Source organism: Bos indicus, chromosome 29 (genome assembly GCF_029378745.1).
Source record: "Bos indicus isolate NIAB-ARS_2022 breed Sahiwal x Tharparkar chromosome 29, NIAB-ARS_B.indTharparkar_mat_pri_1.0, whole genome shotgun sequence".
Lineage (NCBI taxonomy): Eukaryota > Metazoa > Chordata > Mammalia > Artiodactyla > Bovidae > Bos > Bos indicus.
The window spans coordinates 44,841,940-44,868,627 of record NC_091788.1 but is presented as its reverse complement, the minus strand read 5'-3'; the positions used below and the strand labels follow the sequence as shown (position 1 = coordinate 44,868,627).

At 60.7% G+C, this 26,688-nt stretch overlaps 4 protein-coding genes across 5 annotated transcripts; 1 reads left to right on the top strand and 3 right to left on the bottom strand.

Moving 5' to 3' along the window:
* Window positions 1–249: 249 nt before the first annotated feature.
* Window positions 250–5,153, bottom strand: TMEM151A (transmembrane protein 151A). Its single transcript, XM_070783422.1, has 2 exons — window positions 4,921–5,153; window positions 250–2,689 (listed from the first exon to the last, which is right to left on the bottom strand). The coding sequence occupies exons 1-2, from the start codon at window positions 4,993–4,995 to the stop codon at window positions 1,358–1,360; spliced, it is 1,407 nt and encodes a 468-aa protein (XP_070639523.1). The 5' UTR covers window positions 4,996–5,153; the 3' UTR covers window positions 250–1,357.
* Window positions 5,154–7,490: 2,337 nt separating this feature from the next.
* YIF1A (Yip1 interacting factor homolog A, membrane trafficking protein) lies at window positions 7,491–11,557 on the top strand. Its single transcript, XM_019955239.2, has 8 exons — window positions 7,491–7,704; window positions 8,383–8,594; window positions 8,756–8,860; window positions 8,997–9,075; window positions 10,343–10,400; window positions 10,569–10,724; window positions 11,169–11,262; window positions 11,356–11,557. Exons 1-8 carry the CDS (start codon window positions 7,674–7,676, stop codon window positions 11,500–11,502), a joined length of 882 nt encoding a protein of 293 aa, XP_019810798.1. The 5' UTR covers window positions 7,491–7,673; the 3' UTR covers window positions 11,503–11,557.
* Window positions 11,558–11,896: 339 nt separating this feature from the next.
* CNIH2 (cornichon family AMPA receptor auxiliary protein 2) lies at window positions 11,897–18,430 on the bottom strand. 2 transcript variants are annotated; one of them, XM_070782793.1, is made up of 6 exons: window positions 18,290–18,430; window positions 13,787–13,855; window positions 13,305–13,352; window positions 12,957–13,069; window positions 12,713–12,856; window positions 11,897–12,528 (listed from the first exon to the last, which is right to left on the bottom strand). In XM_070782793.1, the coding sequence occupies exons 1-6, from the start codon at window positions 18,413–18,415 to the stop codon at window positions 12,501–12,503; spliced, it is 528 nt and encodes a 175-aa protein (XP_070638894.1). In that variant the 5' UTR covers window positions 18,416–18,430; the 3' UTR covers window positions 11,897–12,500. The 2 variants fall into 2 exon arrangements, with proteins under 2 accessions (XP_070638894.1, XP_070638895.1); XM_070782794.1 differs by lacking the exon at window positions 18,290–18,430 and adding an exon at window positions 17,607–17,768.
* Window positions 18,431–18,690: 260 nt separating this feature from the next.
* On the bottom strand, window positions 18,691–26,107 carry RAB1B (RAB1B, member RAS oncogene family). The gene is made up of 6 exons (XM_070782792.1): window positions 25,979–26,107; window positions 24,156–24,228; window positions 23,772–23,867; window positions 23,565–23,660; window positions 20,359–20,490; window positions 18,691–20,138 (listed from the first exon to the last, which is right to left on the bottom strand). The coding sequence occupies exons 1-6, from the start codon at window positions 25,990–25,992 to the stop codon at window positions 19,944–19,946; spliced, it is 606 nt and encodes a 201-aa protein (XP_070638893.1). The 5' UTR covers window positions 25,993–26,107; the 3' UTR covers window positions 18,691–19,943.
* Between the last annotated feature and the right edge of the window lie 581 nt (window positions 26,108–26,688).

Below are 26,688 nucleotides of genomic sequence, written 5' to 3'. Positions count from 1 at the left end.
TGGGCTGGAAGAGGGGCCACTTGGATAGTCCCTTGGAAATGACCCAGATGCCAGTAGATTGGAGTCAGCTACTCAGACCAACTCAAACCCAAATCTCAGAGGCCCCAGCCCGGGTGGGGAGCTCACCCTCTCCTGGGGGTGCTGCAGCCACCACCACCCCTGGCACACCACCACCCCCGATCCTGCCAGGCCCACGTGTTTGTCGTGGTGGCCTCGAACCCACCACCCAGAAATGCACGAGAGAAGACCTTCCATTTCATACTTTTTATTTTATCTGCATCTTCTCTGCCTTCTCCCTCCCCCACCGGCTCCTGAGAGGGGGTGGAAGCCCCAGTTGGAAGGGAAGGGACTACTCTCGCCTCCCTGGGGGAGGGACGGTGTCCCCTGGGCCAGGCCCCAGTGATGGAGGAAGCAGGGGCCTCCCTGGCAGAGCAAGGGCATCGTCCAAGAGGCTGTGGCTGGGGCTGAGGCCCCTCGGATGCCCTGCGGCCCCGAGCCCCGTGGGTCATCAGGAAGGTGAAGAGCAGAGAAGTCAGGGGGTGATGAGAGGTGTGTGCGTGGTTGAGAGGTGGACACGGACGTCAGGGGCCAGGAGCAGAGACTAGGGAAGGTGGACTCGAGGTGGGGCCCTGAGAAGGAACCCCGGGTTATAGGGGCGACTGGGTGCGGGGGAAGGGTGTGCGAGGGAAAACAGGAGTGGGTGAGTGGGACAGGGTTGTGCTCCAAGAACCAGGCTCCCGGTAGAGGGGCCACGCTGCAGGCTCAGGGGCTGGCCCTGAGCAGAGGCCTGGCGGGGGAAAGGACGGGGACCCTGGGAGGGGAGTGGGGCCGAGGCCGTGGTGCTGCCATAGCCAACTCTCCAGGTTCGTGGATGCCAGCCCAGCTGGGCGTGGCCCCAAACCACCAATTTGTGCTTCTGGGTTGCTTGAGGGCCCCTAACGTGGCCTCCACTGAGCTGGGAAGGGTCCACAGGCAGCCAGCCCTCTGCGGCAGGCATCTGCTGTCCCCAGGACTCCTCCCCCAGCCCAGGTTTTCTGGAAACTTCCTTTCCTGCTCAGCCTGGGAGGCCCCCTGAGCTAGATCACCTGCCATCGCAGGGGGTGGGACATGGTGGTGGTGGTGGCGGTGGAGGGGAGCCATGCTGGGACGGTTCCTAGACTCAACTGCAGGGGTGTCCCTTCGTCCCCCAGATGACCAGGGGTCACTGCACGGTTAGTCTGTCTAAGGGCTCCACCCCCACCCCCACCCCTCGTGTGCTGGTCTGTTTTCCCTCCTGTTTTGGACAGCAATCACTCAGGCATGGAAGCCCCTGGGGTGGGATGGTGGGGAGAGGGCCAGTCTGGGGGCCACGTGGGTCTCAGAGAGCACCCTGGCCGTCCCCCTGGCAGCCGCTGTCACCGTGGACGATGAGCACCGGGAAGTAAAGGGCGTCCTCATAGCACGGTGGGCTTTCCAGGGGCTCTGTGTCCTCCCCGCGGCGCCCCAGCGGCCCCCCGCTCAGGCTTCGGAAGACCCCCGGCGTGGCCCGACCCCCGGCTCCCAGCGAGAGGCGGCTGCGGCTGAAAGGCAGGCGGGGCCCGCTGGGCCGGGCGGGCGGCAGCGAGTTGCTGCTGACGGAGCGGCGGCAGCGCTGGCAGCCCCGGAGGTAGGCACCCGAGCCGGCGCCCATGACCACGGCCTCCGAGTAGCTGGGCACCAGCTGCCGGTTGGAGCAGATGTGCCACTCGAGCTCGGTGAAGTCCACCGTGGCCACTCGGGAGAGCGGGGGCCCGCTGGGCACGGCGCCGGGCGGGGGCGAGCTGGCGCCGAAGAGCTTCTCCACCTGGTAGTGGACGTGGGCCGTGCCATAGGCCGCCACCACGCGCAGCGGCCAGGACAGCGTGGCCGCCGACACCAGCCAGAAGACCCAGGCGCGCGCGTACCAGGGCGGGCTGCGCGGGTCGGCGAACACCATGAGGGACTCTCGGAAGTCCACGTCCTTCAGGTGCATGCCCTCGCGGGCCTCCAGGTAGTCGTCCAGGCCCTCGTTGGCGCTGAAGAAGCGGGCCCGCTGGGTGAGGTACGAGGCCTCGGCCTCGGCGCTGCCGAAGCTGAAGCACTTGGTGAAGCGCAGCCGCGTGGCCGCGTGGTCGGCCAGGCCCACGAGCTCCTTGGAGACGTCGCGGACGCCGTGCGCCGAGTAGTCGAACTCGCCCCGCGCCGTGCGGCTGTCGGCCCTCTCGTGGTAGACCTGCGTGGTGGTGTAGGCGTCGCCGTTGCGGTAGCGGGTGATCTGGCGGGTGCGCCGCACGTAGTGGTAGCTGGTGGCCTTCCACCAGACGCAGGGCGGAGCCTGCTGCAGCCGGCGGATCAGGGCGAGCACCGTGCTGGCGTCGGTGCGCGGCGCCTGGCAGGACCGCACGTGACAGTGCCAGCACTCGGCCAGGTAGAGGAGGTAGAGGAGGGAGACGAAAGCCAGGGGGATGTACAGGTAGCCGTCGGAGCAGGGGCTGGCCGGGTAGGTGGGCGGCGGCCCCCCGCCTCCGCGGGCCAGGGCGGCCTCCGGCCCCAGGACCAGCCGGGGCACCGTGGCCAGACGGCACCAGGCCACCACGGCGCCGCAGGCGTGGATGAGCAGGGTGAGCAGCAGGCACTTCCAGTGCGACTCGCGGCACAGAGAGCTTCCCAGGGACTGCTTCAGGGGCCGCTGCTGCAGAAGGGGCAGAGAGAGGGGAGGCCCGGGTCAGCCCCGTGAAGGGGGTGGGGCTTGCTCCCCACTTTCCAGAGGAGGAAACTGAGGCTCTGGGGGATGGAGGAGCTCGCTCCTGGCCTCACCCCTCTAGCCAACTCACAGCAGAGCCGCAGGGCTCCAACTATGTGCCCTGAGCCTGGCCTCCACCGTGCCCTGTCACCTTTCAGTCCGGCCCATGTAGGAGAAAACAGATTCATCTCTGCCACAAGAGGGAAGGGTACCCCAGCCCCCCAACGACTGGCTGTTGAGAAAACTGCCTTCTGGTCTTGACTTCGCTCCCGATTTGCTGTGTGATTGCAGCCATATCCCTGCCCTCTCTGGGCACGGATTCCTGGACCTGGGGGTGTGGGAAGCCAGGGTGGCAGGGGGTCCTAAGGGTCAAGAGCCTAGGGGTGGCCTTAGGTGCCCGGGATTGGGTGCTGGCTCCACCACTGACTGTATGACTTGGCTAGTCCCCTCATCCTCTTTGGACCTCAGTTTCCTCATCTGTATTCTGGGGTTGTTTACAGTCAACTGGGGTTGTGACAAGTCAAGGAGATCCTATGTGTGAAGATCTTAGCATAGGGTCTGGCCAATGGAATAAATATTATTCCCATTACCCTGCAATCCCTCTGGTCCATTGGTCTAACTAGGGATGGCAGGAGACTTGGGAGAGGCTTTTAAGTAAATGAGAAAGAGGAAGAGAGAGAGGTGTGAGTCTGGAGGGAGGGGAGCAGATGGAGCACCGTCCTCCACTCCCCATCTGCGCTGAGGGAGGGGGCGGGACACAGCTGCGGGGCAGCAGGGACCACTCCCTGGCCCAGGGACTCAGGCACACCCCCCCTGGCAGAGCTTCCAGCCCGGCCCCCACTTTATCCCCAGATGCTCAGGGAGAGAAAAGAGGGAGGAGAGAAGGGGTGAAAAGGGGAAGAAGGAAGAGATAGTCTGGAGGAAACAGCATAGGTGGGGTTAAGGGGCCACCGTGTCTGCCACAGTCCCACCAGGCCCCGAGAGACCCAAGAGGAGAGGAACTGTCCCCAGCCCACCACAGGTGCCACCCCCCCCAACCCGCAGGGGCAGTCAGGTGCACATACCCTCATCCACCCCCAGGATTCACCCACCCCACCCCAAGTTCATCGAAGAATCCACCCACCAGGAATGTGATCACTGCCTGTTTATCTGACACACACCAGCCCCTCACCAGTGCCCAGGGTACAACCCCCTTCCCCACGGTGACATGGTGCCAAGGTGCGTGTGCACTTGCCTCCCCCACCTCCCCGGGCCCACCCACCACAGGACACACAGAGGCACATACATGTTACACACTCACTGAAACCCAGGGACACACCTTACCTATCACAGTGCACATCCCCCATCCCTACCCCTACTGCAACCTGACACCCACACCCTACAGACCCACCCACATCAGGGCTGCGCTCACACGCACTCACTCATTAGCACTTCACCCAAGCCACGGGGCCCCCAGTCCCTCACCTGACTGTAGGGCACATATGTCCCATTCAAGGTGTGGGGAGCACCCACTGACATCCACACACCCACAAGCATCCTACATTCACCCAAACACACACATAGATCCACTCACCGCCTATCACCCGGACACCCCACACTGGGCCCCACACCCCTGCAGATCCTCCTTAGGACTGAGGAGGGGCCATTCTGAGGGTCCCAACCAGCAGGATGGGCCCTGGGTTCTAACCTCTGGGAGAGGGAGAAGGGGTACCCAGAGGCCACCTCCCTTCCTCTCCCCTCTTCCCTCTGCTCCCCGCCACCCCCCCCCCCCACCCAGTCCCTGCTACTGCTGCTGCATTGCAGGCTCCGCCCGGGCACCTCATGAACAGCTGGGCCGGGCCGGGGGCCTGACCCGGGGGCTCTAGGGAAGAGGGGCAGCGCTGCAGAATGGGGACGCGAAGGGGCCCGGTGCTGACGTCACAGGAGGGCGAGGCTGGACGAGGGGGCGTCGGGGGTGGGAGTTGTTCCCCATATCCCTTCCCAGCCGCCCCACCCCGACCCTCACGCGGGCCCCTAGGCCCCGAGACCCCTCGCAGGATACAGGTTACCCCAATGACGTCATTGACCATAGGGGCTCCGGACTTCCCTCCGCAGCCCCCGCTTTGGGGGTCGCCCCGGCTCTTGTCGCCCTCTCCCCTCTGCAGCCCCAGCTCCGGCCCCCCATCACCCGGAGCCGGTACCTCCTCCCGCAGCGGCTCGCCGTCCGGAATGATCTCGGGCACGTCCCCGCTGTCGCCACCGCCGTCCTCAGGCATGGTGTCCTGGCTGCTTGGGCGGCCCCCGCCCGGGCCCGGGGCATGATAGGGGGGAGCGCGGAGGGCTGCGGCGTGGCCCCGGAGGGCGTCCGCTCGGCTCAGCGGCCGCGGAGGGAGTGCGCGGAGCTCGAGCGCGGCGGCGGCGGCAGTGGCGGCGGCGTTGGCGGCCGCGGTGCCCGGCGCCCCGCCCTCCGCTGACCCCGCCCCCACGGCACCCGCGGCGCCGCCGGCAGCGCCTGGCACCGCGGGCACTGCCCCCGCCCCCGAGAAGCCCAGGCTGGGCGGACGGACGCCTGGGTTCCCCTCCTGCCGCACTCGCGCTTGCGACCTTGGACGAGTCCTTGCTTTCTGGAGCCTGAATTACCCCCGCTGTAAATAGAATCTCGAGGGTGGGTAGGTGGGTGCCCGCGGGGTCCTATCTCTGAGGAGTAGGCCCAGGTCTAAGCCCACCCAGATCCCATCTCTGAAGCCTCGCTTGTGGCGGTGGTACAAGGGGCAGTTACAGACCTGAATGCTGTGGTGAGCCTCATTAGCTGGACAGAGGCGCTGGGCTCTACTTGAAGTAGGCAAGCAGGAGGCCAGGACACCCTAGGCTTTGTGACCTTGAGTTGGCACCCTCCACCCCAACCTCAGTTTTCCCACCTGTGAAATGGGCACAGGAAGGTGTTGGATTCAAGGCACATTCATCATGTGGAACAGGGGCGTGGGATTTGTTCTGCACGAGAGGACCCCCCTCCCAGGTACTGGTGGCCCCAGTGCCGCTCCCTGACCCTCGGGGGCCTCAGATCTTCACATCTGACCCTGAGTCAGAGCCTAGGCCCCAAGGTAGATAGTCAGTGGGTAGGACATAGGGAGCTGCAATGCTGGGTGAATTTTGTGATTTTTTTTTTTCCAAACAGTAACTCAAAGATCATTCTGTTCAACACCCCTACACATTTAAAGATGAAGTTAGTAACTGAAGTGGTAGAGAGGAAAGGACTGAATCAGAATTTCATCCATTTATTTTTTTATTTATTGGGTGCACATGTTTATTGGTGTCTTCTATATGCAAGTACTGTGAAGTATTCATAAGCATTGTGAAGACAAGTGTAGAAGTGGAGAATGACATAGGTCCTATTCTCATGGAATTTACATCCAGGGCAAACTACTGCAGCCAGAGGGAGCCTGGAGCCTGGCCTCCAGCATCCATTCCAAGCCAGGTCAGGACTCTTCACTTTGTCTCTCTGAGAGGCACACGTCGAACTGACTCTTAAAGGATAATTAGGTTTGGGGCATGTGGGTGTGAAGGTAAGGACACCCCAGGTGGAGGGGACTTCTGGGCAAAGGCACTGTGATTGGACCACATGGATTGAGTTTGGAGAGCAGGAAGGCCACCTGGTGTAACTGGACACTGTGCAGCTAACTAGAGGCAGGTCAAAGAGGCCCTGATCTTGCTTTGGAGAAGTAGTGGCCGGAAGTCTGTGAGAAGGGAGACCCCTGAAGACTGTCTTCAGGAAAGGTGGGAATGAGAGAAAGGAGTCCCTGAGGTCACGAGTGAAACTTGGGGGGTCTCACTTCGAGATGACTGCAGGGGTGAGAATGACTCAGGAGTTTCAACTGCAGCTTCTGGAGACGAACCAGCACACCTCCACTGACATCTTCTGGACCACGGGAGAGTCGATGGGACGAGCCTAGTGTAGGATCCTATTCCAACTATTACCACCCAATTTCTGAGACTTCAGACCCGGATCTCGGTTTTCAATAGGTGCAAAGGGTGTGTGTGTGTATGTGTGTGTTTGTGTGTGTGGAGAACCCAGGCCTGTGTAATCGGTGTGTGTGTCTGTGTGGTGTGTGTGTTTCTACCCCGTGTGTGTATATGTGCATGTGTGTGTGTAGAACCCGGGCCCTCCCAGCACCAGGCCCCTGGGGTCTGCAGGATGGCAGCAGTGGCGGTAGGGAATTTCAGCACCAGACGACGGACAGCACCCGCGCGGAAAGGACGGGTGGGAGGCGGGAGGAGGAGTCAGAATCCCGGAGCTCGCTAGGCCCTGAGGTCACTGCTCAGCCCCAGTTCCTACCAACAGCGCCTCCCCGTGCACCCCTCACTTCCACCTCTTCTGGACTCGGAGCCAGTACTGGGAGTAGAATGGAGGACGCGGAAGGAAAGCTAACACTGAGAAGGAGAGGCAAAAGCCCGAGGGACAGGGCTTGATCACAGTTCCACCGTCCCAGTCCCTCGCGAGTGAAACTTCCTTCCCGGACTCCAGCCTCCGCCTGCTGTAGTCGTGGCAGGCCGAGCGTCAACTGCCCCATTGCGCAGGCGCGGAAATAATTATAACTCTAGCCCATCTATTGGCTGCTCGGCCGCGAACTAACAAACCCACTATCCAATCCGAGAGAGGCTCTACTAGCTCCGCCTATCCCTCCTCCCGGAAGTTGATTACTGCCGAATCCGCTTCGGCGAGGGCGCGCCAGCAGCCAATTGGGAGAGGATAGAGGCGAGCCATCGCTGCGGAGGAGCCAATGGCAGGCGGCAGAGGATGACGCCGCCGACATGGCTGCTGTCGTCGGACAGTTCGGGGACGTGTCGGGCTTCTCGGTAACCTCGATCGGTGCCCAGGGAACGGAGCAGCTGCCTCGCTAGTATTCGTACCACGAGGCGACTCAGCGGGCCCTCGGAGAGAGCGAGCATCGGGGCCATGGCTTATCACTCGGGCTACGGAGCCCACGGTGCGTGGGGCGCGGGGCGGGCGGGGCGCGGGCCGACCCGCCCGAGGACGGTCGGCGGCGCGGCCCGCTCACCCTGAGGGAGAGGGGCAGCCGTGACTGCTGCCCAGGGCGGCGGATGTCATTCGGATTCCTGCCCCGTGAGGCTCGGCCACGCGTCCCGGACTTCGCCCTCTCTGCCCAAACCCGAGATCAGATCGGGCGATGATAGTACTGCTGGGATCTCCCGTGCCCGACTCGGGCGTGAATGGGGTCTGCCTCCCAAACTTCCCTTCTCGGCCATGACCCTGGTAGGGTTCCTCACCAGTGCCTAGGGCCTCTGCGTTACCCAGCCGTCTCCTTTCCCACCCTTGTTCAGTGCGGGGATGTGCTACCAGTTGTCTTCACCTAGCAAATTCAGTCTCCAAGATTCAGTTCAGAGATCAGTTCCTTTGAGGAGGCCCCCGGGAACCTCCAGGCGGGCAACCACTTCCAGGAGCTGCCTCAGTTCTTTACCCACATTTAGCACCTCCGGAAAAGAATCCCTCCTCGTAGTTCTTTCTGGATTAGTTACTCCTCATCCAGCTAGTGTCCCTCACTGATTGCTTGGTGCTCCCAAGACCCATACAGGGCTGTCCAGCCTGGGGAAGGGGCGGTGGTTTGGGCTTATGCTTGGTGTTCCTGTCACCTGCAAACCCACAGGCTCCAAGCACAGGGCCCGGGCAGCTCCGGATCCCCCTCCCCTCTTCGATGACACAAGCGGTGGTTACTCCAGCCAGCCAGGGGGCTACCCAGCCCCAGGAGCCGACGTGGCCTTCAATGTCAACCACTTGCTTGGGGACCCTATGGCCAACATGGCTATGGCCTATGGCAGCTCCATCGCATCCCATGGGAAGGACATGATGAACAAGGAGGTGTGGCCCACCCCCAGGGCAAGGGTGGCAGGATTTCTGGCCAGGGCTGGGGCATCACGGGATCCCACCTAATCTGCACAGCGGCCCTCAGGGAAGAGCAGACAGGAGCACCCTGAGGTTCTGGGTGCAGCTCGTCCACAGCCTCCTCTCTTCCCTCTTAGCTGCACCGTTTTGTGTCCGTGAACAAACTCAAGTATTTTTTCGCTGTGGACACAGCCTATGTGGCCAAGAAGCTAGGGCTGCTGGTCTTCCCCTACACACACCAGGTGAGCTGCCTAACAGAGGAGCTGGTGGGCCCCCTTGCCTCCTGCCTCCTGCCCCAGAGCCTGGCCCCCAGATCTCAGCCCCCTCCTTTGCTCTCTTGTCTGCTTTTCCTCACCTGGCCGCTGCTGCCACCTCCAGAACTGGGAAGTGCAGTACAGTCGTGATGTGCCTCTGCCCCCACGGCAAGACCTCAACGCCCCCGATCTCTATATCCCCAGTGAGTCTTTGATCTGGGCTGTGGGATGTGGTGGGGGGGGGACGGACTTGTGCCTTGAGGCACCAGTGAGGAGAGACAGGCTCATGTGTTGGTTCAGCATCTGCTCTTGGTGATCTTGTGTGTGGCTTTTGTGGTGTCCCTAGATGCCAGTAGACAGAATGGGGTGACCAGCCACTTCCTGGGTGCGCTGCCAGGATACTCCCCTTTGCGACCTCCCTGCCACCTGACTTGGACCATGTCCCTCCCCAGCCTGGAGCCCAAGGTTTAGACCTGGCTCTGCAACTTCCAGCTATGGGACCTCAGGGGGCTCCTTTCATGCTCCTGAAGAAGCTGGAATAAAAACAGTTCCTACCACAGAGAACTGTGGTGGGCATTCAGTGAGGGGATGTGTGTGCTCAGCCAGCACTTGGCACATAGGAAGCAGGCAGTAAATATAAGCTGTTATCACTGTGCTACTTGTCCTCCTCCAAGGCCTGCTCCAGCATCCCCTCCTCTGAGGACGTGGGTACTCCCTCTGGGTTCCCACAACCACCTGTCTGCGTGGCATGGGTCAGGACGCACACACTGCGCTGTGGCTGGCAGACTCCGCCTCTGACTCCTCTCTGTCCCAGGCCCTGCACAAGGCATGGCCCCTGGTGGACATGCTGGAGGAGGGGATTATGCTCGGGTCGGCTCCCAGAAGGGCAGCCAGACAGCCCAGGTGCCCTGAGAGAGCCACAGTTCCTCTTCCCCTCTTCATTCCATTTCCCTCTCAGAGGCACTGCCATTCCCGTTTTACACACTGAAGCCAAGACTTGGAGAGGTATGAGCATCTTTGAGAACACACAGCTCACAGATGGTAGAACTAGTTTCTTGACTCCAGACACTATGCCCTCTTGTGGGTACATCAGTTTTAGGGAGCATAAGACAGGACTGATGAGTTGAAATTGCTGTGAAAAGGCAGCTGCCATCTGAGCTTTTGTGAAAATAGCAGAGGTGACTTTGGCACGCGAGGTAGTTTCTGAGACACAGCAGGAAGCTTTGGTGAGTTTCCTAGTATAGGAGAGGGCTTGGTGGTCCTGAGAGAAGGACATTTACACAACAGGAGGGCTCAGCAGGAAAAGGCCTCCCAAGCAGGGCACCGGGTGTCTGAGGGTAGAGGTGAAGCATGTGGGGCTATTCAGCGAAGGAAGTATGGGGGTGTCAGTGGCTCTGAATACCTAGGGATGGGGTGTGGGGGCTCTGATTGAGGAAACCAGGCTGATGGCATCTCTCTGGCTCTTGGCAGCAATGGCCTTCATCACCTACGTGCTGCTGGCTGGGATGGCACTGGGCATTCAGAAAAGGTCAGTGCCAACCCGTCCCGATTCCCACCACTTCCCCATTCCTGACTCCTCTCCCCACCTCCCTGGGGGATCTGTGCCAACTCCCAAGTCCGTCCATGCCCCTAGTCTCACCCCTGCCTCAGGACGGCTGGTTTGGGACTCCCTTCACCCCACCCCACACGGCCACAGGTTCTCCCCGGAGGTGCTGGGCCTGTGTGCAAGCACAGCGCTGGTGTGGGTTGTGATGGAAGTGCTGGCCCTGCTCCTGGGCATCTACCTGGCCACCGTGCGCAGCGACCTGAGTACCTTCCACCTGCTGGCCTACAGCGGCTACAAATATGTGGGGTGAGCACCTGTGGGCCGAGTGGGAGGCTGCCTGCTGCCCGGGGTTCCTGGCCTGCCCAGTGGTAGCCTCGAACTGTGACTCTGGACCCCCTCTGCCCACCCAGCTCTTCTTTGTTAGAGGGAGTGCCTGTTCTCAGCAGCCTCCTCAGGAGCCGGTAGTGTTGCTCAGGAGGTCAGGAATGTGCTAGAGTCACCCGGGACCTCAGGGGAGAAGGGTGAGCTGGGGTGGTGAAGGGGGTCTTGGATCCAGGTCCGAGGACCGAGTCCTGGCCTTCCCAATTCATTCTGAGTCTAGGTCCCTGGCAGGGGGTGGGGTGCAGATTGTGGGTAAAGGGCCCCAGTGATGGTAGCTGGGGTCTAGGCTGGGCTCTGGGGCAGTCTCAGGCCTGGACCCTCAGGGGCCTCCAGTCTTTTCTTCCTCCCTCCTGCCCCCGCCCCCTGTAGGATGATCCTCAGTGTCCTCACGGGCCTGCTCTTCGGCAGCGATGGCTACTACGTGGCGCTGGCCTGGACTTCGTCCGCACTCATGTACTTCATTGTGAGTCCGGGGCTGGTTCCTCTTTGCCTGGGGTCGGAGCTGCAGACAGGCCTCCTCCTCCCGGCCCAGCTTCAGCTCTCTCCTTTCTTCCAGGTGCGCTCTTTGCGAACAGCAGCCCTGGGACCTGACAGCATGGGGGGCCCGGCCCCCCGACAACGTCTCCAGCTCTACCTGACACTGGGAGCTGCAGCCTTTCAGCCCCTTATCATATACTGGCTGACTTTCCATCTGGTCCGGTGACCCCCATCCCTGCTGGCACTGATTTTTCCATACATTGAAGATTCGATTTCCTTGATTCTGTTTGACCCTTGTTTCTGGGGCTTGTGGGGGTGATTTGCTAACACTTCTCGGTCTTTGCATTGGCCAGGGGACAGGGACCACCACTTTTCTCCAAGGAGGTCTTCCTGGAGTTGGTGGCCTTGATACTGCCTTGGAAGGCAGATGGAAGTGTTTCAACAGAAATAGTTGTTTATATGTGGCTGGGAAAGTGAAGTGGAAGCAGGCAGCTGCTAAGGAGACCTCGAAAGCCTCCGATCCATCTGAGGCGGTCCTAGAGGGGTCTGTAGGCTAGTGGGGTGCTTCCCCCTTTCCCCCCATCTCCTCTCTAAGCCTTTTAGGAGCAGAATGGGGCCCATGTGTTTGCAGTAGTTTATTCATATTTTGTCACAAATGGCCGGGGAGGGGGTGCCGTACTCCTCCAGGCAACATAGAAAATAGGTCCAAGAGACTGGGTAGGCTGGGGTTGGGGCAAGTGGGGACAGGAAGGGGTCTGGAGAGACAGCCTGGGGGAGGGGAGAGGGCAGACTAGGGGTGGGGCTGCCCCCCTGCTGAGCCTGCTCATTCCGGGTGTGGGTACCCCCCCACCTGCAGGGGGAGCCTCAAGGTGGGGGATGGAGGGGGCGGCCCAGAACTTCCAGGGTCAAGCCCTGCCCCTTGGCAGGGCCTAAATTCCCCCTGAAGCGGACAAGGCCGAAGGTCCCACCCCTTCCAGGACTGACTGCCATGCCCACAGGCTGGCAGAGGAGCTCCTGCCCCTGTTGAGAGATCTGCCCAGCCCTAGTCCAAGGGGAGGGGGCTCTGAAGGCGGGAAGTCCCCGCAGCAGCAGTTTGGGGGGTGGAGAGGAGGCTGGGGGCACCAGTGCCCCCTCCCTCCCCAGGGCTGAGGCCTCTGTGGCCCAGGGCTGGGGGTGCACAGGCGTCCGGTCCGTTCTGGGCTCACTCCCTGGCCGGCTTCCCCCTTAGAAACTCACCAACGTATAAACCATACTGTGGGAAGACACGGCAGTGAGCCAAGTCACAAGCGCACCCGGCTACCGGCCACCCACCCTGTTGCACCCCAGTTATCAAGGGCGAAGGGCAGGAACTTGGGGCCCAACCATCCCTGGGATTGAAGGGATGGTGCCTGGTACATCCCTTCCCTGACTTCTGACTGCAGCGGGCAGGGCCTCACCTGTACAGGTAATAGAAGAAGGAGAGCAGGTAGAAGGCGAGTTTGCACCAGGACTCCTTCTGGCAGTAGTTGAGAATGTCAGCATTCATGATGGAGACAGCGTCATACATGACCTCAGAGCCATCTGCAGGGCGGTGGAAGTACCTGGGCGGGGAGAGGGGTCTGAGTGCCCACCGTCAAGGCTCCCACCCACATCCTGCCGGATCCCCCATCTCACCCTCCCAAAGGTGGCGGCTGCCCTCACCTCCAGAGGTGGTAGAAGAGGAGGGGGATGTTGAGGCCTAGGGTCACCCACTCAGCTGCACACAGAAACATCAGACAGAAGAGGCCGTGGATGGAGTATTCTGGGACCACCAGCTGGGGAGTGAGGGTGACAGGTCAGCGGCCAGGTGCTAGGACAGATCCAAGCTTCAAGGGCCCTTGGGAAGTGCCCACCCACCATGACCTCTGGGATTAAAAGGGCTTCTAGCCTCCCACTCCCTCCCACGTGGCAGAGCAGATCAAACAGACCACAGAGGAGGAAAGCCCGGCTCTGGGTCACAGTGGGGCTGCGCTGGACTAGGAGCCTTCCTCCCCTATCCCTGACACTGACCTTCCTCAGTAGGCAGCAAATGCGTTCGATATTTTTTAAACGCTCGCGCTGTCGGGGAGGAAAAGACAGCAACGGTGAACGTGAAGGAGCTGGCACTGGATGCGCCCCGCCGCACTCCCACGCCCCCTACTCCTTGCACGTGGCCACCAGGGGGCGCCAGAGCAGGCTCTGCGGCGTTTTCGGCGGCGCGGCAGGGATGCAGCCGCGCGGTCCCCATAGCGACCGTCACCATGGAGGGATCTTCACCCGCGTCTCCACGGCAACGGCCCAGAGCCCGGCAACGGCTGCCCCGCCAGGAGGAACCCGAGCCCTGAGCCCGCGCCAGGTGTTTGCTGGGGGCGGGGACAGACAAGAGGAAGGGGCACGGCCACCGCCCCCCACACACACACCCCCGTCTTCCCGTCTCCCCGCCGCCCTCCACCCGCGACATATGGAAAGACAGACGGACGGACACACCTCGGCGCAGCACATGTATCACTTACTGCCCGCGCTGGGTTGCCCTGGTCGATGGGGTTCTTGAAGTCAGTCCGCAGCTCGTCAAAGGCTATGATCTGGGGGAGGGGCGTGTGCCCGTCAGGGTTGGGGCAACAGCTTATGGCCCTCCCACCCATTCGTCTCTGGTGTGAGATTCACACATGGATGGGGATCGACCCAGATGAAGCTTGCTGCAAAGGTAGAGAAACTGAGGCCCAGAGGGGTGGGGCCTGGCCCAAGGTCACACAACAGTTTGGGATGGAATTCTAGTATACTGATGCCCACTTCAGAACATGTCTACTACACCTCCATCCAAAACATCCCAAGAGATAGTGCCTTGTCTGCAGGCCCTGTGCTGAACACTGGGCCCCAGAAGCCTGGGACACAGTCCCTGTCTGGGAGGAACCCCAGGCTTAGAAGGACAACTGGGAACCGCATTCCAGGGTGATCAGGGCTGCGGAGTACAGAACCTGGGGTAGGCGCCTGATCCAGCATGGGGTGGGGATGGGGAGTTCAGGCTGGACTCGGAGCAGGTGTTTGTCTGGTGAACAAATGGGGGGAAGGGCAGTGGGAACAGCAGGTACAGTGGCAGAGGGTTGGAAGAACAAGGAACATTCAGGAAGCTGTAGGTTCTATGGGGCTAGAGTGAAAGTGTAAGGTGAGAGGGAATGGTGAACAATGGGCTGGAGTGGTCAGCAGCGTCAGACGTGGGGGCCTTGTAAGGCAGGGCCAGATATTTGAACACAAACGTATGAGGGAGCCATTGAGGGGTAGAAAGCAGCAGAGTGAGGGCTGTCAGGTAGATGTTCTAGGGTTGAACGAGCAGGAAGTACATATTGGCTAACAGTCCCCACCAAGACATACACGATACTTCCTTTATGCCAACAGGCTTTATGTTTAATGCTTGCAACAGCTTGATGATATAGGAGCTGTATTACCACTTTCATTTTGCAGATGAGGAAACTGAGATAGATTAAATGACTTGTCCAAGGCCACATAGCTAGTTAGTGGCAAGCCAGGATTCTAAACCACTTGGATTCCAGAGTTAAAATTGTAAACACTTTACTACACTCAAGCCAGACCAGTCAGGGGACTTTTGGATGTTTGGGGTGCAGACTGGGTGCTGGGGGCGGGTAGGCGAGGCATGGCGATCTGAGTGAAGAGAGGGCAGTGGGGATGCAGAGGTGTGGATGGGCTCCAGAGCTATTTAGAAGCCAGACTCCGGAGGGCTTGAATGGCAGTGAAGTAGAGGCAAAGGGGCCCAAGGAGACTTTGGATGTTGGGGCATCTGGTGGTGGGCACTGTCTTCATTGGGATGGGAACTCTTGAGGGAGCAGGTGTTTCAGAGGATGACGAGATGGACCTGAGGGGAGCTGGCCTGGGAGGAAGGCTGGCAGAGGAGCCTTCTGGGGTCCCCTCCCCTCAGCACCAGCTCCGGGATGAGGCAGCGGGCCCACCACCCCCAAGCATCCCAGACCCCATAAGGCTCGAAGCGAGAGAACACGGGCTTCCTGGAGGGAGCTGGGGCCATCTGGAACTGCTCCCCCAATTCCCCCCCCAACTCTGGGCAGCCACCTGCCTGTTAGGCACAGCAATGGGGTCCAGCAGGGAGCGGAAGGGTGCCGTCTGTCTGCCCCAGAGCTGGCACCACCAGCAGGCGGCGGGTGTCGCGCCTCCCACCCCCCAGGCTGCCTGGCGCTGACTCAGCCCCCTGGAACAAACAACCCCCCATGGTGACAGCAGACACGCGTCACTCACCACCAGGGTTGCCTAGCGACCAGTGGGGCCTGGGCTCAGGGTCTGTGGTGGGATCTGGGGTCCTGCCCTGGAAGGTTCTAGTTCTTACCAATTTGGATTGAGAACCACACCTCTTCTCCCCACCCGCACACCCCTTGGCAAGCCTTGCCCTGGACTTACATACACTTGGCCTCATGTACAACAAGCCTACTTTACCAATGAGGAAATGGACGCAGGACAAGAGACTTGCTATGATTGCCCAGCTAAACAGCTGAGCGAACACAATGCCTGACATGTAGTATGTACTCAATAAATATTTTCTGAGAATGCCTGGGCCCTTTTTTCCAGCCTGGGAGCCCCACAGGGGCAAAGCCTGAGTCTTATTCATCCTAGTCTTCCCCAGAACTGCCCAGAGCCTGGTTCTCAGGAGCCTGGACACAGGCGTGCTGAATGGAGGACTGCTCTGAGGACCACAGGAGCACAGGGACCCCGAGGCCTCTGGGTGGGGAAAGGCCCAGAAAGGGGCTTTTTGAATTCCAGGAGCCTTTCTTCCAGGAGCTGGTTAGCTCTGTGTGCCCAGACTGTGACTCTCAATTCCTTCCAGTCCTCAGGACTCCAGCCACCACCCCGCAGGATAGTCCAAGGCCCTGGCATGAGACAAAAGGCTCAGGGAGATCAAGAAGGACCCAGGGGAGATGCAGGAAGAGAAAGACAGAGAAGCGGGCAGAGGAAAGAAAAAGCAACCGAGAGGCCCACAGAAAGAGGCAAAGTCAGGGGAGAGAGGCCGCAGAGGGGGTGTGTGTCTGAAGGTGCCTATGGGGCTCACTCCTCACACAGGAGGGGCGCAGTCAGAGTCCATGGAATCCTGGTGTAAAAGAGACAGGTGGCAGGGGGCAGCAGGGGATGATGAGGGAGAGACGGGTCAAGAGCCAGGGAGGATCATGGAGCAGGCAGGCAGCAGGTCCCAGGAAAAGAAAGGAGTGATGAAGTGGGGAGACCCAGAGAGAAGCTGGTAAGGCACTGGGAAGGAAGAGGATGGAAGGGGGACTAGAGAGAGGGCTGGCAGGGCACAAAGCGATGACCAGGGAGGTGTGCGCCGGACGTACAGGCGGAGGATGCGGAGCGGAGCAGGCCAGGGCCAAGATGCACAGGCTGTGCGGAGGGGATGGGGTGGTGGCCGAAACCTCAGGGGACAGAGGAGAAGAAAGGGCAGTAAAGAGAGGGGGGCAGGGGTCCCAAAAAAGAAGCTGGAGGCTGACTGACAGTTCTGCAGTGATGGAAGGGAGACAGGCAGGGGAGAAGGCCCCAGAGAGTGGGGGAGAGAGACCCTCTCTCAGGGAAGGCAATCAGCATAAGGGATGAGAAACGGACATTTCGAAGAACCCAGGTGTGAGGCAAGGCCGGAGCGAGAGACAGACCCAGAGAGACAGGAGACAAAGGGGAAAGTGGGGGCAGGAAGAGGAGGAAAGCTGGAAGTGCGGAGAAAACCTAGTGGGGGGAAGCCCAGACAGGAGGGGGCAGGGAAACCCAAGGTGAGCTGGTTAGATCTCTGGGGCTGCTTACAGCCAATCGATGCAGGGTCTCGGGTGGGGGTGGGGGCTTGGGGTGGGACGGGAAAGGGTTAATGGGCTCTGCGATCTGTGGGTCCTGTAAACAGATGCAGTTGCCATAGCAACCAGCTCCATCACTCTGGCTGGAAAAACCCACAAAGGGGGTGGGGAGATCAGACAGACAAACTGCCCGTTGGACAACGGGGGCGACTAAATGGTTGCGGGGGGGCGGGAAACAGGAGGAGGCAAAGTAGCAAGAATCCTAGAATTTCGCCTCACACCCCAAGGCTGCATGGGGCAGGGGAGGGGGGTCAGGGACCCACTGACATACCCACAGACAGGCGGGGGCGACGGAGAAAGGGGGGCCCCCGGAAAGGAAGCTGATGATGGGGGGTGTTCTTGGGGTGAACAGCAGCCGACTGATGGGCGATAGCGGAGAGAAGGCTCCAAGTTTCTCCGGGCCCTGAGACCATCCATCCGTCCCCCTCCCATTCCCTGCGCCCCTGCCCCCACCCCGCCCCCAGCCCCAGCCCGGCCTTACGTGCCAGATGACAAAGAAGATGAGGGAGGCGCACAGCACCAGGGTGAGCATGTAGCAGAACGCGGCGAAGGTGAACGCCATGGCCCCCGCACCGGGCGGCGGCCCGGGGGGCGCCAGCGCGGGGCCCGGGCGCAAGGGGACGCCCCCCCGGCCCGCGCTTAGGGCCGGCCGGGCATGGCCCGCAGGGCTCGGGCGCGGGCTCGGGGGGCGCGGGCAGCGCGGCCTGGTTTGGGGCCGCGGGGCCGTGGGGCACGCGGGGCGCGGGCCGGTGGGCTCGGGGGGCGCGTCCGCTGCCGGCTGCCCGGGCCCCGATCGCTCATCCTGCGATCCCTCGCCCGCGGCTCCCTCGCTCGCCAGCCCGCGAAGCCGGCGGGGCGGAGCTGGGGGCGGGGCCGCCGTGCGAGCAGCCTCGGGCGGGCGGGGCCGGGTCTCCGTGCGCCCCTCCGCCAGCCCGGCCTGGGCGCCACCCCCGCCCCAACCTCAGGGACACGTAAGCATGGACGCACATGCTCGGCATACCCCCTTCTCCCCGCAACCACACAACTAACCCACCGCAGCCACACTCGGTCCGCTCAGACGGGCACACACACTGTTCTCACACCCCGCCAGGAGGCTGGGCTGAGGTCTGAAGTGCAAAGCATTTGTCACCGTCCGTCCACCGTCCGTGCGAGGGGCAGACGCACCTGGCTTGAACCCAGAACAAGCCAGGAGAGGGGGGCGAGCCAGGCGGCTTCAGGGGACGCAGGCCGGGAACAACGGGCCGAGCCCGCAGGCCCGCCGCCTGCTCCAGCTGCGGCCCAACTCCCCATCCCGAGCTGCCTGTGTGGGTTTCGGCGGCGGCTCCCCAGGTGCTCACTGATGGCCGCTGCCTCCCTCCCTGCCGGAACCGTGCTGGGCCCGTGGGGACAGCCCACAGCAGGACAAACAGGCAGCTCTCCGAGCTCCAGGAACTGGGTCAAGGACTTCCAACAGCAACCCTAGGACACACAGCCTGAGCCAGGACCCCCTGTGAAGCCCAGGGCTCCAGTTCCATCCCTCCACCCCAGGGCGGCCCCCACCACAGACCACACTCACAGACCACAACTTCCTTGCAAAAACCCTCGGCTCACCCGAGGGCCAATGGAAATTTATTTATTTATTTTTTGTCCTTTCGTCTTTCCCCAAGTGGCTTTTCCTTGCAAAATGCCTGACATGACACCAGAGGGGGAACCTGGGAGTGGGGGGGGGGCAGCCCAAGGGGCAGCCCAGGGACTTAAATACAAGCTGGAGGGCAGGGCACAGGTTGGACAGGCGAGAGACAGCACAAGGGACATGGCTTCTCAGGTAGAGACCAAAGGTTTGTCTTTCTGCAGAAGCAGCTGTGTCAGAGTGCGGAGGAATCCTGGGCGAGAGGGAAGAAGTGGAGAGGCCCCCCAACCCTGGGTGGCATCCACATTCCCAGAGAAGTAGCGACAGAGGGTAAGGATCCGCCCTCACAGGCTCCAAGGGACGGACGGGGGGAGAATAAGCCAGACGTGCTGCCTCAGGGGAAGGAGGCGGTGCTGGCAGAGAGAGGGTTAAGGCTCGTGCCCAGCCTCTGGCTCGGTGGGCCTTCCGCCTCCGCCTGCCTTGGGGACAAAGGGGCACGGTGAGCAGGCAGCACACGGGCCTGGCTCTGGCAGGGCAGGGGGCGGCAGGAGCAGGCTCCCTCTGGGCTCAAGACACAGGCCCAGTGCAGCTGCCCGCCCACCTGCCCTAGATGTGCTCATACCCCACCGCAGGTGGACGGCTGGAGCTCTGAGTGCGGGAGGGGCGGGGGGCTGGGGAGAGGAGGTGGCTGGGCCCCTGTGGTCCCCACGCCCGTCCTGAGGTCCAGCCCAGGGCCCTGGATCCCAGGGCCCTGGATCCCCTGTTCCTAAACCTGGCCCCAGGTGCTGACTGCAGCCAGGGGCAGTAGAGGCCAGGGAGGCCCTCAGCTCTTGGGGAAGTGGGGCGGGTACAGGGGGAGCAGGAAGAAGAGTCAGGAGAGAGACCCACTGCAGCATACGTGGGGGGGCGGGGAGACAGACAGACAGAGGAGCCCTCATCCCAAAGGTGTGTGGTGGGGTATCTTTTAAAGTCCCCTAGAGGCAGCAGCAGAGCAAGCCCGCACCCCCACCCCAGCCACAGGTCCTGGGTGTCCTCCCTGGGGGGGCCGGGGCTCAGGGCAGCAGGCAGATGGGCCAGAGGGAGATTGGGAGCCCAGGACACCCCCAAAGCCACAGATTCAAATGCCCCGGAGAGGGAGGCCCCTCCTGCCCCCTCCAGGGGCATCATCTGGAGAAGGTGCCCCCTCCTGTCCCACCCCATGAACCCCTCCTAGCAACAGCCACCACCAGCCTGCTTCACCGGGGTGCTGTCGATCTTGAGGTTGGGCCGCTCACCCCCCGAGGCTGCCCCGGGCCCCATCCGCTTTTTGATCTCGGCAGCCATGGTCATGAACGCCTGCTCGACGTTGGTAGCGTTCTTGGCACTCGTCTCCAGGAAGGGGATGCCCAGAGAGTCTGCAAACTCCTGATGTGGGGAGAGAAGGAGAGAGGAGGTGAACGGTGGCAGAACCCGGCCCCCTCACCGTGGTGCGCCCGGCGGCCCGGCCCCGCCCGCTCACCTTGGCGGTGGTGCGCCCAGCAGCCCGGCCCCGCCTGCTCACCTTGGCGGTGGTGTGCCCGGCGGCCCGGCCCCGCCCGCTCACCTTGGCGGTGGTGTGCCCGGCGGCCCGGCCCCGCCCGCTCACCTTGGCGGTGGTGTTGTCCACCACCTTCTTGGTGGTGAGGTCGCTCTTGTTGCCCACCAGCAGCTTATTGACATTCTCACTGGCGTAGCGGTCAATCTCCTGGAGCCACTGCTTCACGTTGGCGTAGGATTCCTAGAGGAACCAGATCAAAAGGTATTTTGATCCCAACTGCTACCCCTATCCCAGGCCTGGAGAACCCCGGCCTTGAAGGGAATGTGGGTGTCCTGAGCTCCCAAGAGGCAGGCGTGCTGGGCTCAGAAAGCCAGAGGAAGCCCCATGAGGCTTAGCTCTCCTGCCTGCCCAACTCTGAGACCCCAAAAGCCAGGGCCAGAGAGGCCCAGCTTCTCCTAACAGCCCCAACACCTAAACGGCTTAGGCCGAGGGCCAGCCAGCTCCTCCTGCAGCTGCTCGTGTCTCCCTAAGATGCAGAAAAGGCCTAACCACACGTGGGGAGCACATGGCATCAGAAGAAAGGCCAGAAGGAAGACAGAAGCAAAGGCTAACAGGTGAGCAAGAGTCACACAGTGGCCTTAAAATCCCATTCAGGCTGCAAACCTGGGAGCCCAGCGGCAGGTGGAGGACCCTCCCAGAGGAGGCCCTGGCCTAAGAGGGAGACAGGGATCCTGGGAGCGGGGCCTAACGTGCGTCCTACTTCTGGCACCAACAGCCTCCTCACTCAGCCCGGCTCTCCCGGCAGCCTGCCATGCCCCACCCCCAACTCCTGGCACGCCGACAAAGGACAGAACTTTTAGGAACAGGCTTGAGCTAGAGCCGCTTTCCCTTCTTAGGAGCCAGAGGTCTGATGATACCACACTGGGTTCAGACGTACACCTCCTGCCACATCCCAGGCTGGGCCCTGGGTTCAAATAATGGAACCATGCCTGGGCCCAGCCCTAAAGCACTCAGGGGACAGTGGGGGACCAGACTAGGACACACGCAAGGGCAAGACAGGGTGGCCAGCACTGTAGGGAGAGGAGGCAGGAGCTGGTGGGACTCCAGGACTATCTCAGCTCGGGGAGGTTACAGCTGACCTGTGCCTGGAGGGGTGAACTACCCCCATATGGGTGCTGGTGGGGGGACGGGGGAAGGTGCGGGGCGGGGGGGAGGCAACACGGGAGGGGTGTGGCATCTTTGGGGGGAGGGGAAAGCTGAAAATTGCTGGGACTCAGGCCCTGGGCAGGGAAGCAGAGGAAGAGGAGGCAGGCCCGAGCGGGGAGGGTCCTGGCCTGGCTGAATCTTGGACAACCAGGAGCCAGTGGAGGTTTCCTCAGGAAGGGGGCAGCAGGAGCACACCGGGCTCTGGGAAGACAGTCCTGGAAGGAGTGCAGAGGCCGGATCAGACTGGCAAGAAGACGGAGACCCACTGGGGGATGGCTGGGATGAGCCAGGCAATGAGGCAGGCGAGAGCACAGGATTTAGTGAGACGATCGTGGGCTTAGCCTCACCTCTGCCATTTACTGTATGACCCTAGATATGTCACCTGATCTCTCTGAACCTCAGTTTCCTCACTTCAATAAAACAGTACCTCCCAGTGGGGCTGTTGTGAGCGTGAGATAATGAATGCAGGCCTGTCTCATAACAAGTGCTTAATTAGCAAGAGCTGCTATTATCCTCATCACTGCTATTATTATGAGGGGACAAATTTGAGAGACGATAGGGGAGAACAGAGGGGCCCGGTGACTGCTGGGATGGGGGAGGGAAGAGTTTTCTGGTTAGGCCAACAGGGTTGCTGTTATAAAGATGAGGACGCAGGAGCCGATTCAGGAACAGAGTTAGACCAGCACAGGATACGATAGGTTTTGCAGACCATCCAGAGCTCTGTGGGGGGCCCAGAGGCAGGCTAGGGGCAGGCAAGGATGTGCTGGTAAGCAAAGAACCCTGGCTTCACAAACACCGGCTTTGCCTTCCCTGTCTGTGAAACCACAGGCAAGTAACTCAACGTATCTCCAAGCCTGTTTCCTCATCTGGAAAGCAGGGACCCCACCATTTAGTTCACTGGGTAAAACTGAAGGTGAGAATTAACACAGACAGTGCCAGCACAGTGCAGGACAGAGGAGGAGGTCCACAGTGAGGGCGTTTCGTTGCAGTAAACACAAAACAAAAGCCAAACCACAAGGCGGTCAGCATTGTGCAGGGGGGTCAGGAGGCTGGGGGCCGTAGGGAAGCACAAAATCTGGGGTGTGGGGGAGCAGTACCGGAGGGATCGGTAAAGTCACTGAAAAGAGAATCTAGGGCGGCAAGAGGTGGGAGAGCTGGAGACAGTCATTTTTTCAAGGAGAGGGAAGAGAACACAGTTAAAAGCCACGAGAGGTCAATCGTGGCAAAAACTGAAATGAGGTCACAGCATTTGGCAGTTAGAGGTCCATCGTGACCTCCGCCTGAGTGGAGCGCAGTTCACCCACAGCCTGTTGGCCAGGAGGCAGCACGAGTCCCTGGCGAGCTGCAGTCCAGCTGCCCCTTGGAGCAGGGACTCCTCCTGGCCTGGGGTTGATGTAAGTGTCTCCATGTCCCCAGGGCCTGACCCCCGTTAAGCAACAAAGTTTAAAAACAACAAAACTGGTAGAATCAGTAGGCACGGGCTTTCAGGCTCTGCCACTTGAGCAGCTACAGGGCCTAAGAAAGTCTTAGCACCCTGACCCATTTCTTCATCTGTGAAATGGGAATATAATCCAGACCTCTTTGGAATGATATGAGCATCAAAGGGCTGTGACAGAACCTGTGAACTGTAAGGCATGGCAGGACTGCTTCTCGCTGTTAACATCACCACTGCTGCTGCTGACATGTGACTCAAGTTGCCACAGCAGACTCTGGGCTCCCAGAACTCTGCTTGCACGGGGCCCAGAGCGCACAGCTCCTTTACTTCCTTGTGTAAGCCCCTCCCACTGCTTCGCCACAGGGTCTTTGCCCAGGAGGCCATTTGCCCAGCACAGCAACCAATCAGCTGACTAACCCACCAAACAGAGGTGCCCGGAAGGTCTAGAATAAGGTTTGACAGGGAGGTGAGGCCTGGTTCTGCCAAGGCCCTGCAGCAGGGCCTGCCTGGGGAGGATCCATTTCTGCAGTTATTTGCCTCCTTGTGAAATAAGTCCAGGAACAGTCTCCTTTCCGGGCAGCATGAGGAAGAGAGGACGGGAACAGTAAAAAGAAGCAAAAGCCAAAGACCCGAGGCTGAGGAGGCAAAGGGGGGACAGTGAGCCCTGGACTACCTGGTCTGTGACGTCGTATACCACGATGATGCCGTGAGCCCCCCGGTAGTAGCTGGAAGTGATGGTCCTGAACCGTTCCTGACCAGCTGTGTCCCACTACAAGACAGTCGGAGAGTGGGCAGGTCAGCCCTGGGCTCCGTGCCTAGAGCCCCTCCCCTCTGAAGGCAGATGCCTCTGCACCGGGGCTCTGGGAGCAGCCACACTCACGATCTGAAGTTTGATGGTTTTGCCGTCCAGCTCAATGGTTCGGATCTTGAAGTCCACCCCGATGGTGCTGATGTAGCTCTCTGTGTATGTGTCATCCTGGAAGACCGGGGGCCAGGGAGATGGCCTGAGCAGACAGGTCTGAGGCCCATCTGGAAAACCTCCCTCTGGTTCCCTGCCCCACCTGAGTGCCTCACTGCTGAGCCCCAGTTCTCACACCCCAACCTGCCAGCCCTATGCCCTTGCTCAGTCAGATATGTTTCCGGCAGGTCCTGCCACTTCATCCCTGGTCTCCTGAGTCTTGCAACCACTCTTCTCTGTTGCCCCACCTCCCTCAGGCCACCAGCCAGGACCCTAGATGGATGGTATGGGAAGCTTCTTACTCACAGCAAACCGTAGGAGCAGGCATGACTTGCCCACGCCCGAGTCACCAATCAAAAGCAGCTTAAACAGGTAGTCACTGGAGAGAAAGGATGGGAAGATGTGAAGGACGGCAGGGAGCCCGCCTGCCATCACCCTGAAGTCACAACTACAGCATTCTCCCACACCACGAAGTGTGCCTCAGATTAGGGTAGTGAGGCACTCACAAGACCCTCCTGCAAGTCCCGGGCTGGGGAGGGCTGACCACACCCCATAACACAGCTGGCCCAAAGGGAAACATGTGAATTTCCACTTTACAGAGAAGAAAACAGAAGCACAGAAAGGAACGTGACTTGCCAAGGATCACAATCAGTCAGGTGACAGAGTTGGGTATCCCAGCCTGGTTCCTGATAGACTCCATGGTTTCGAGTCCAGTAGGGAAACCCTACGGCACTGCCCTGGGCCTGTACCTGACTGGGCAGCAGAGGCCCTAGAAGTGGAGGCCAGGGCCCAGCCTAGAACTTATGAACTGAATTTCTATGTAAAGAGCCTGGTGTGAAGCCTCTAAGAAGAGAGGATCAGCAAGTGGCAATGATGGTTAGGTAGCATCTCTGACTCAATGGACATGAATCTGAGCAAACTCCTGGAGACAGTTAAGGACAGGGAAGCCTGGTGTGCCGCAGTCCATGGGGTCACAAAGAACTGGACACGACTCACAACTGAACAACAAAACGTATCAAGTTTACACTGGTGCCTGGCCCTGTGCTTCAAACTCATCATCTCATTTACACTTTACAACAGTCCACTGAAGTGAGTGCTTTTATTTCCAACTAATGAGGAAACCACACACCAGAGAACGGAAGCAACTTGCCCTAACTCACACAGCTGTTAACTTTAATACTGGAAACCAGGTTCAGACTCCAAAGTCTCGTTGAAAGCCTGTTGGTACCCTTCTCTGTTTCCCCTTATGATCCAGCTCAGAGCTTCACCCTTCCCCAAGGAAATGTGAAGTCTGGATCTGGAGAACAAAAAGGAAGTAGCAGAAGAGGAAGAAGATAATCGACACTTGGTGAAAGCTGTCAGTGAGAAGTCGAGGCAGAAACGCGGGCCACCTACCCGTAGGGGGAGTGACCAAGAAGTGAGGAGAGTTTGAGGAACAAAAAGAATCCCACTGGAAGGGTGGAAGCAAATGCCACATTCGTGTAAACTTCATCCGCAGGGTGACGGCGACGGGAAGGGGTGTGACAGTGGCGCCGGGGCTTGCGCAAAGGTGAGGGGAGGGCGGGAGGGGACCGGCCGCCGGGGGCGACCCGGCACGTTGATCCAGCAGCCCGGATGGGAGAGCCTGCGTGCGAGTTACCCAGAGGGCCAGCCTCCAGGAACCGGATTCCGGGAGGACCGGAGAGCAGAAAGTACCGCCCGACCTAAACGGCCCAAGTCTGGACCGAGACCAGAAACGCTGGTGACTGGCTCCACTATCAGGACTGTCGTCAGCTCCCCGATCTCCACTCTAAGGCAGCAGGTGGGGAAACTGAGGCCTAGAAAGAGCGGGGCTGCAGGGTCACCTGACCGACAAGGCCTGGTGGTGCCGGTGCCTCGGGCTCCAAGTGGTGCCCCTCGGGGTCGCAGTCTCCAGGCCCGTGTGCTAGAACTCGGGGTGTCGAGTCAGGGTCCTGGGGCCCCCGGGGGAGGGGCAGGACCCGGATGTGAGGGGGGGAGGTCAGCGGAAGAGGGGACCCGGATGTGGGGGCGCCGCGCAGCCCTGACCCGGGCCGGACAACCCCGGTAAGCGTACAGTCCCGTACTCGGGATCGAGGCTGCGCCGCACGGCGCGGGCGGGGCGCACTCACTATTCGGGGTTCATGGCGGCGGCGGCGGCCCGCTCGGTCGCTCCCAGTCGGCTCTGCTCCGCCTCCCGTTCCAAGATGGTGGCCGCTCCGCCCCAGAGACCCCGCCCGCGACGCGCAGGCGCAAACGTTCCCGACTGGGGCCTCGACGCATTGCTTCTCGGAACTTGTAGTCCCCGTACGTTGTCCAGCTCACTCCCGCCGCGCAGGCGTAGACCGGAGAGCCCGAATCTCCTAGCCCACGCCCCCCCATCGCCGCGCAGTGCCTTCTGGAGCTTGTAGTTCGCTTCCCAGACGCACCTGGGCTTAAGGACCGCGCTCTGCAGCCTCACCGCGTCCCGGCGTTGGGATGCTCAGTTTAGTGCTGGGATTGGCGTTTCACGTCTGACAGAGGCATTCATCCTTACACTCCCCGCTTCCGGGAATATTAGTAAAAGTTCACTTATCAAGGGTTTTTGGTTAGGCACTTCTAACTCCCAGCCACAACCCCAGGAAGAAGGTATCACCCACATTTTATAGGTGAAAAAAATCGAGTCTCAGTAATTCGGCCAAGGTCAAATAGCTTGGTCAGGGGTAAAACTCACTCAAAATCCATGATCTATAGAATCTCAGAGATGAAGGCTGCTAGAAAAAACTCCTGAATCTGTGGGGCCCCCAAACAATTCCGGGATAGGAGAAGCTTACTGGGCTCCAGCTGCGCGGAACCAGATGTG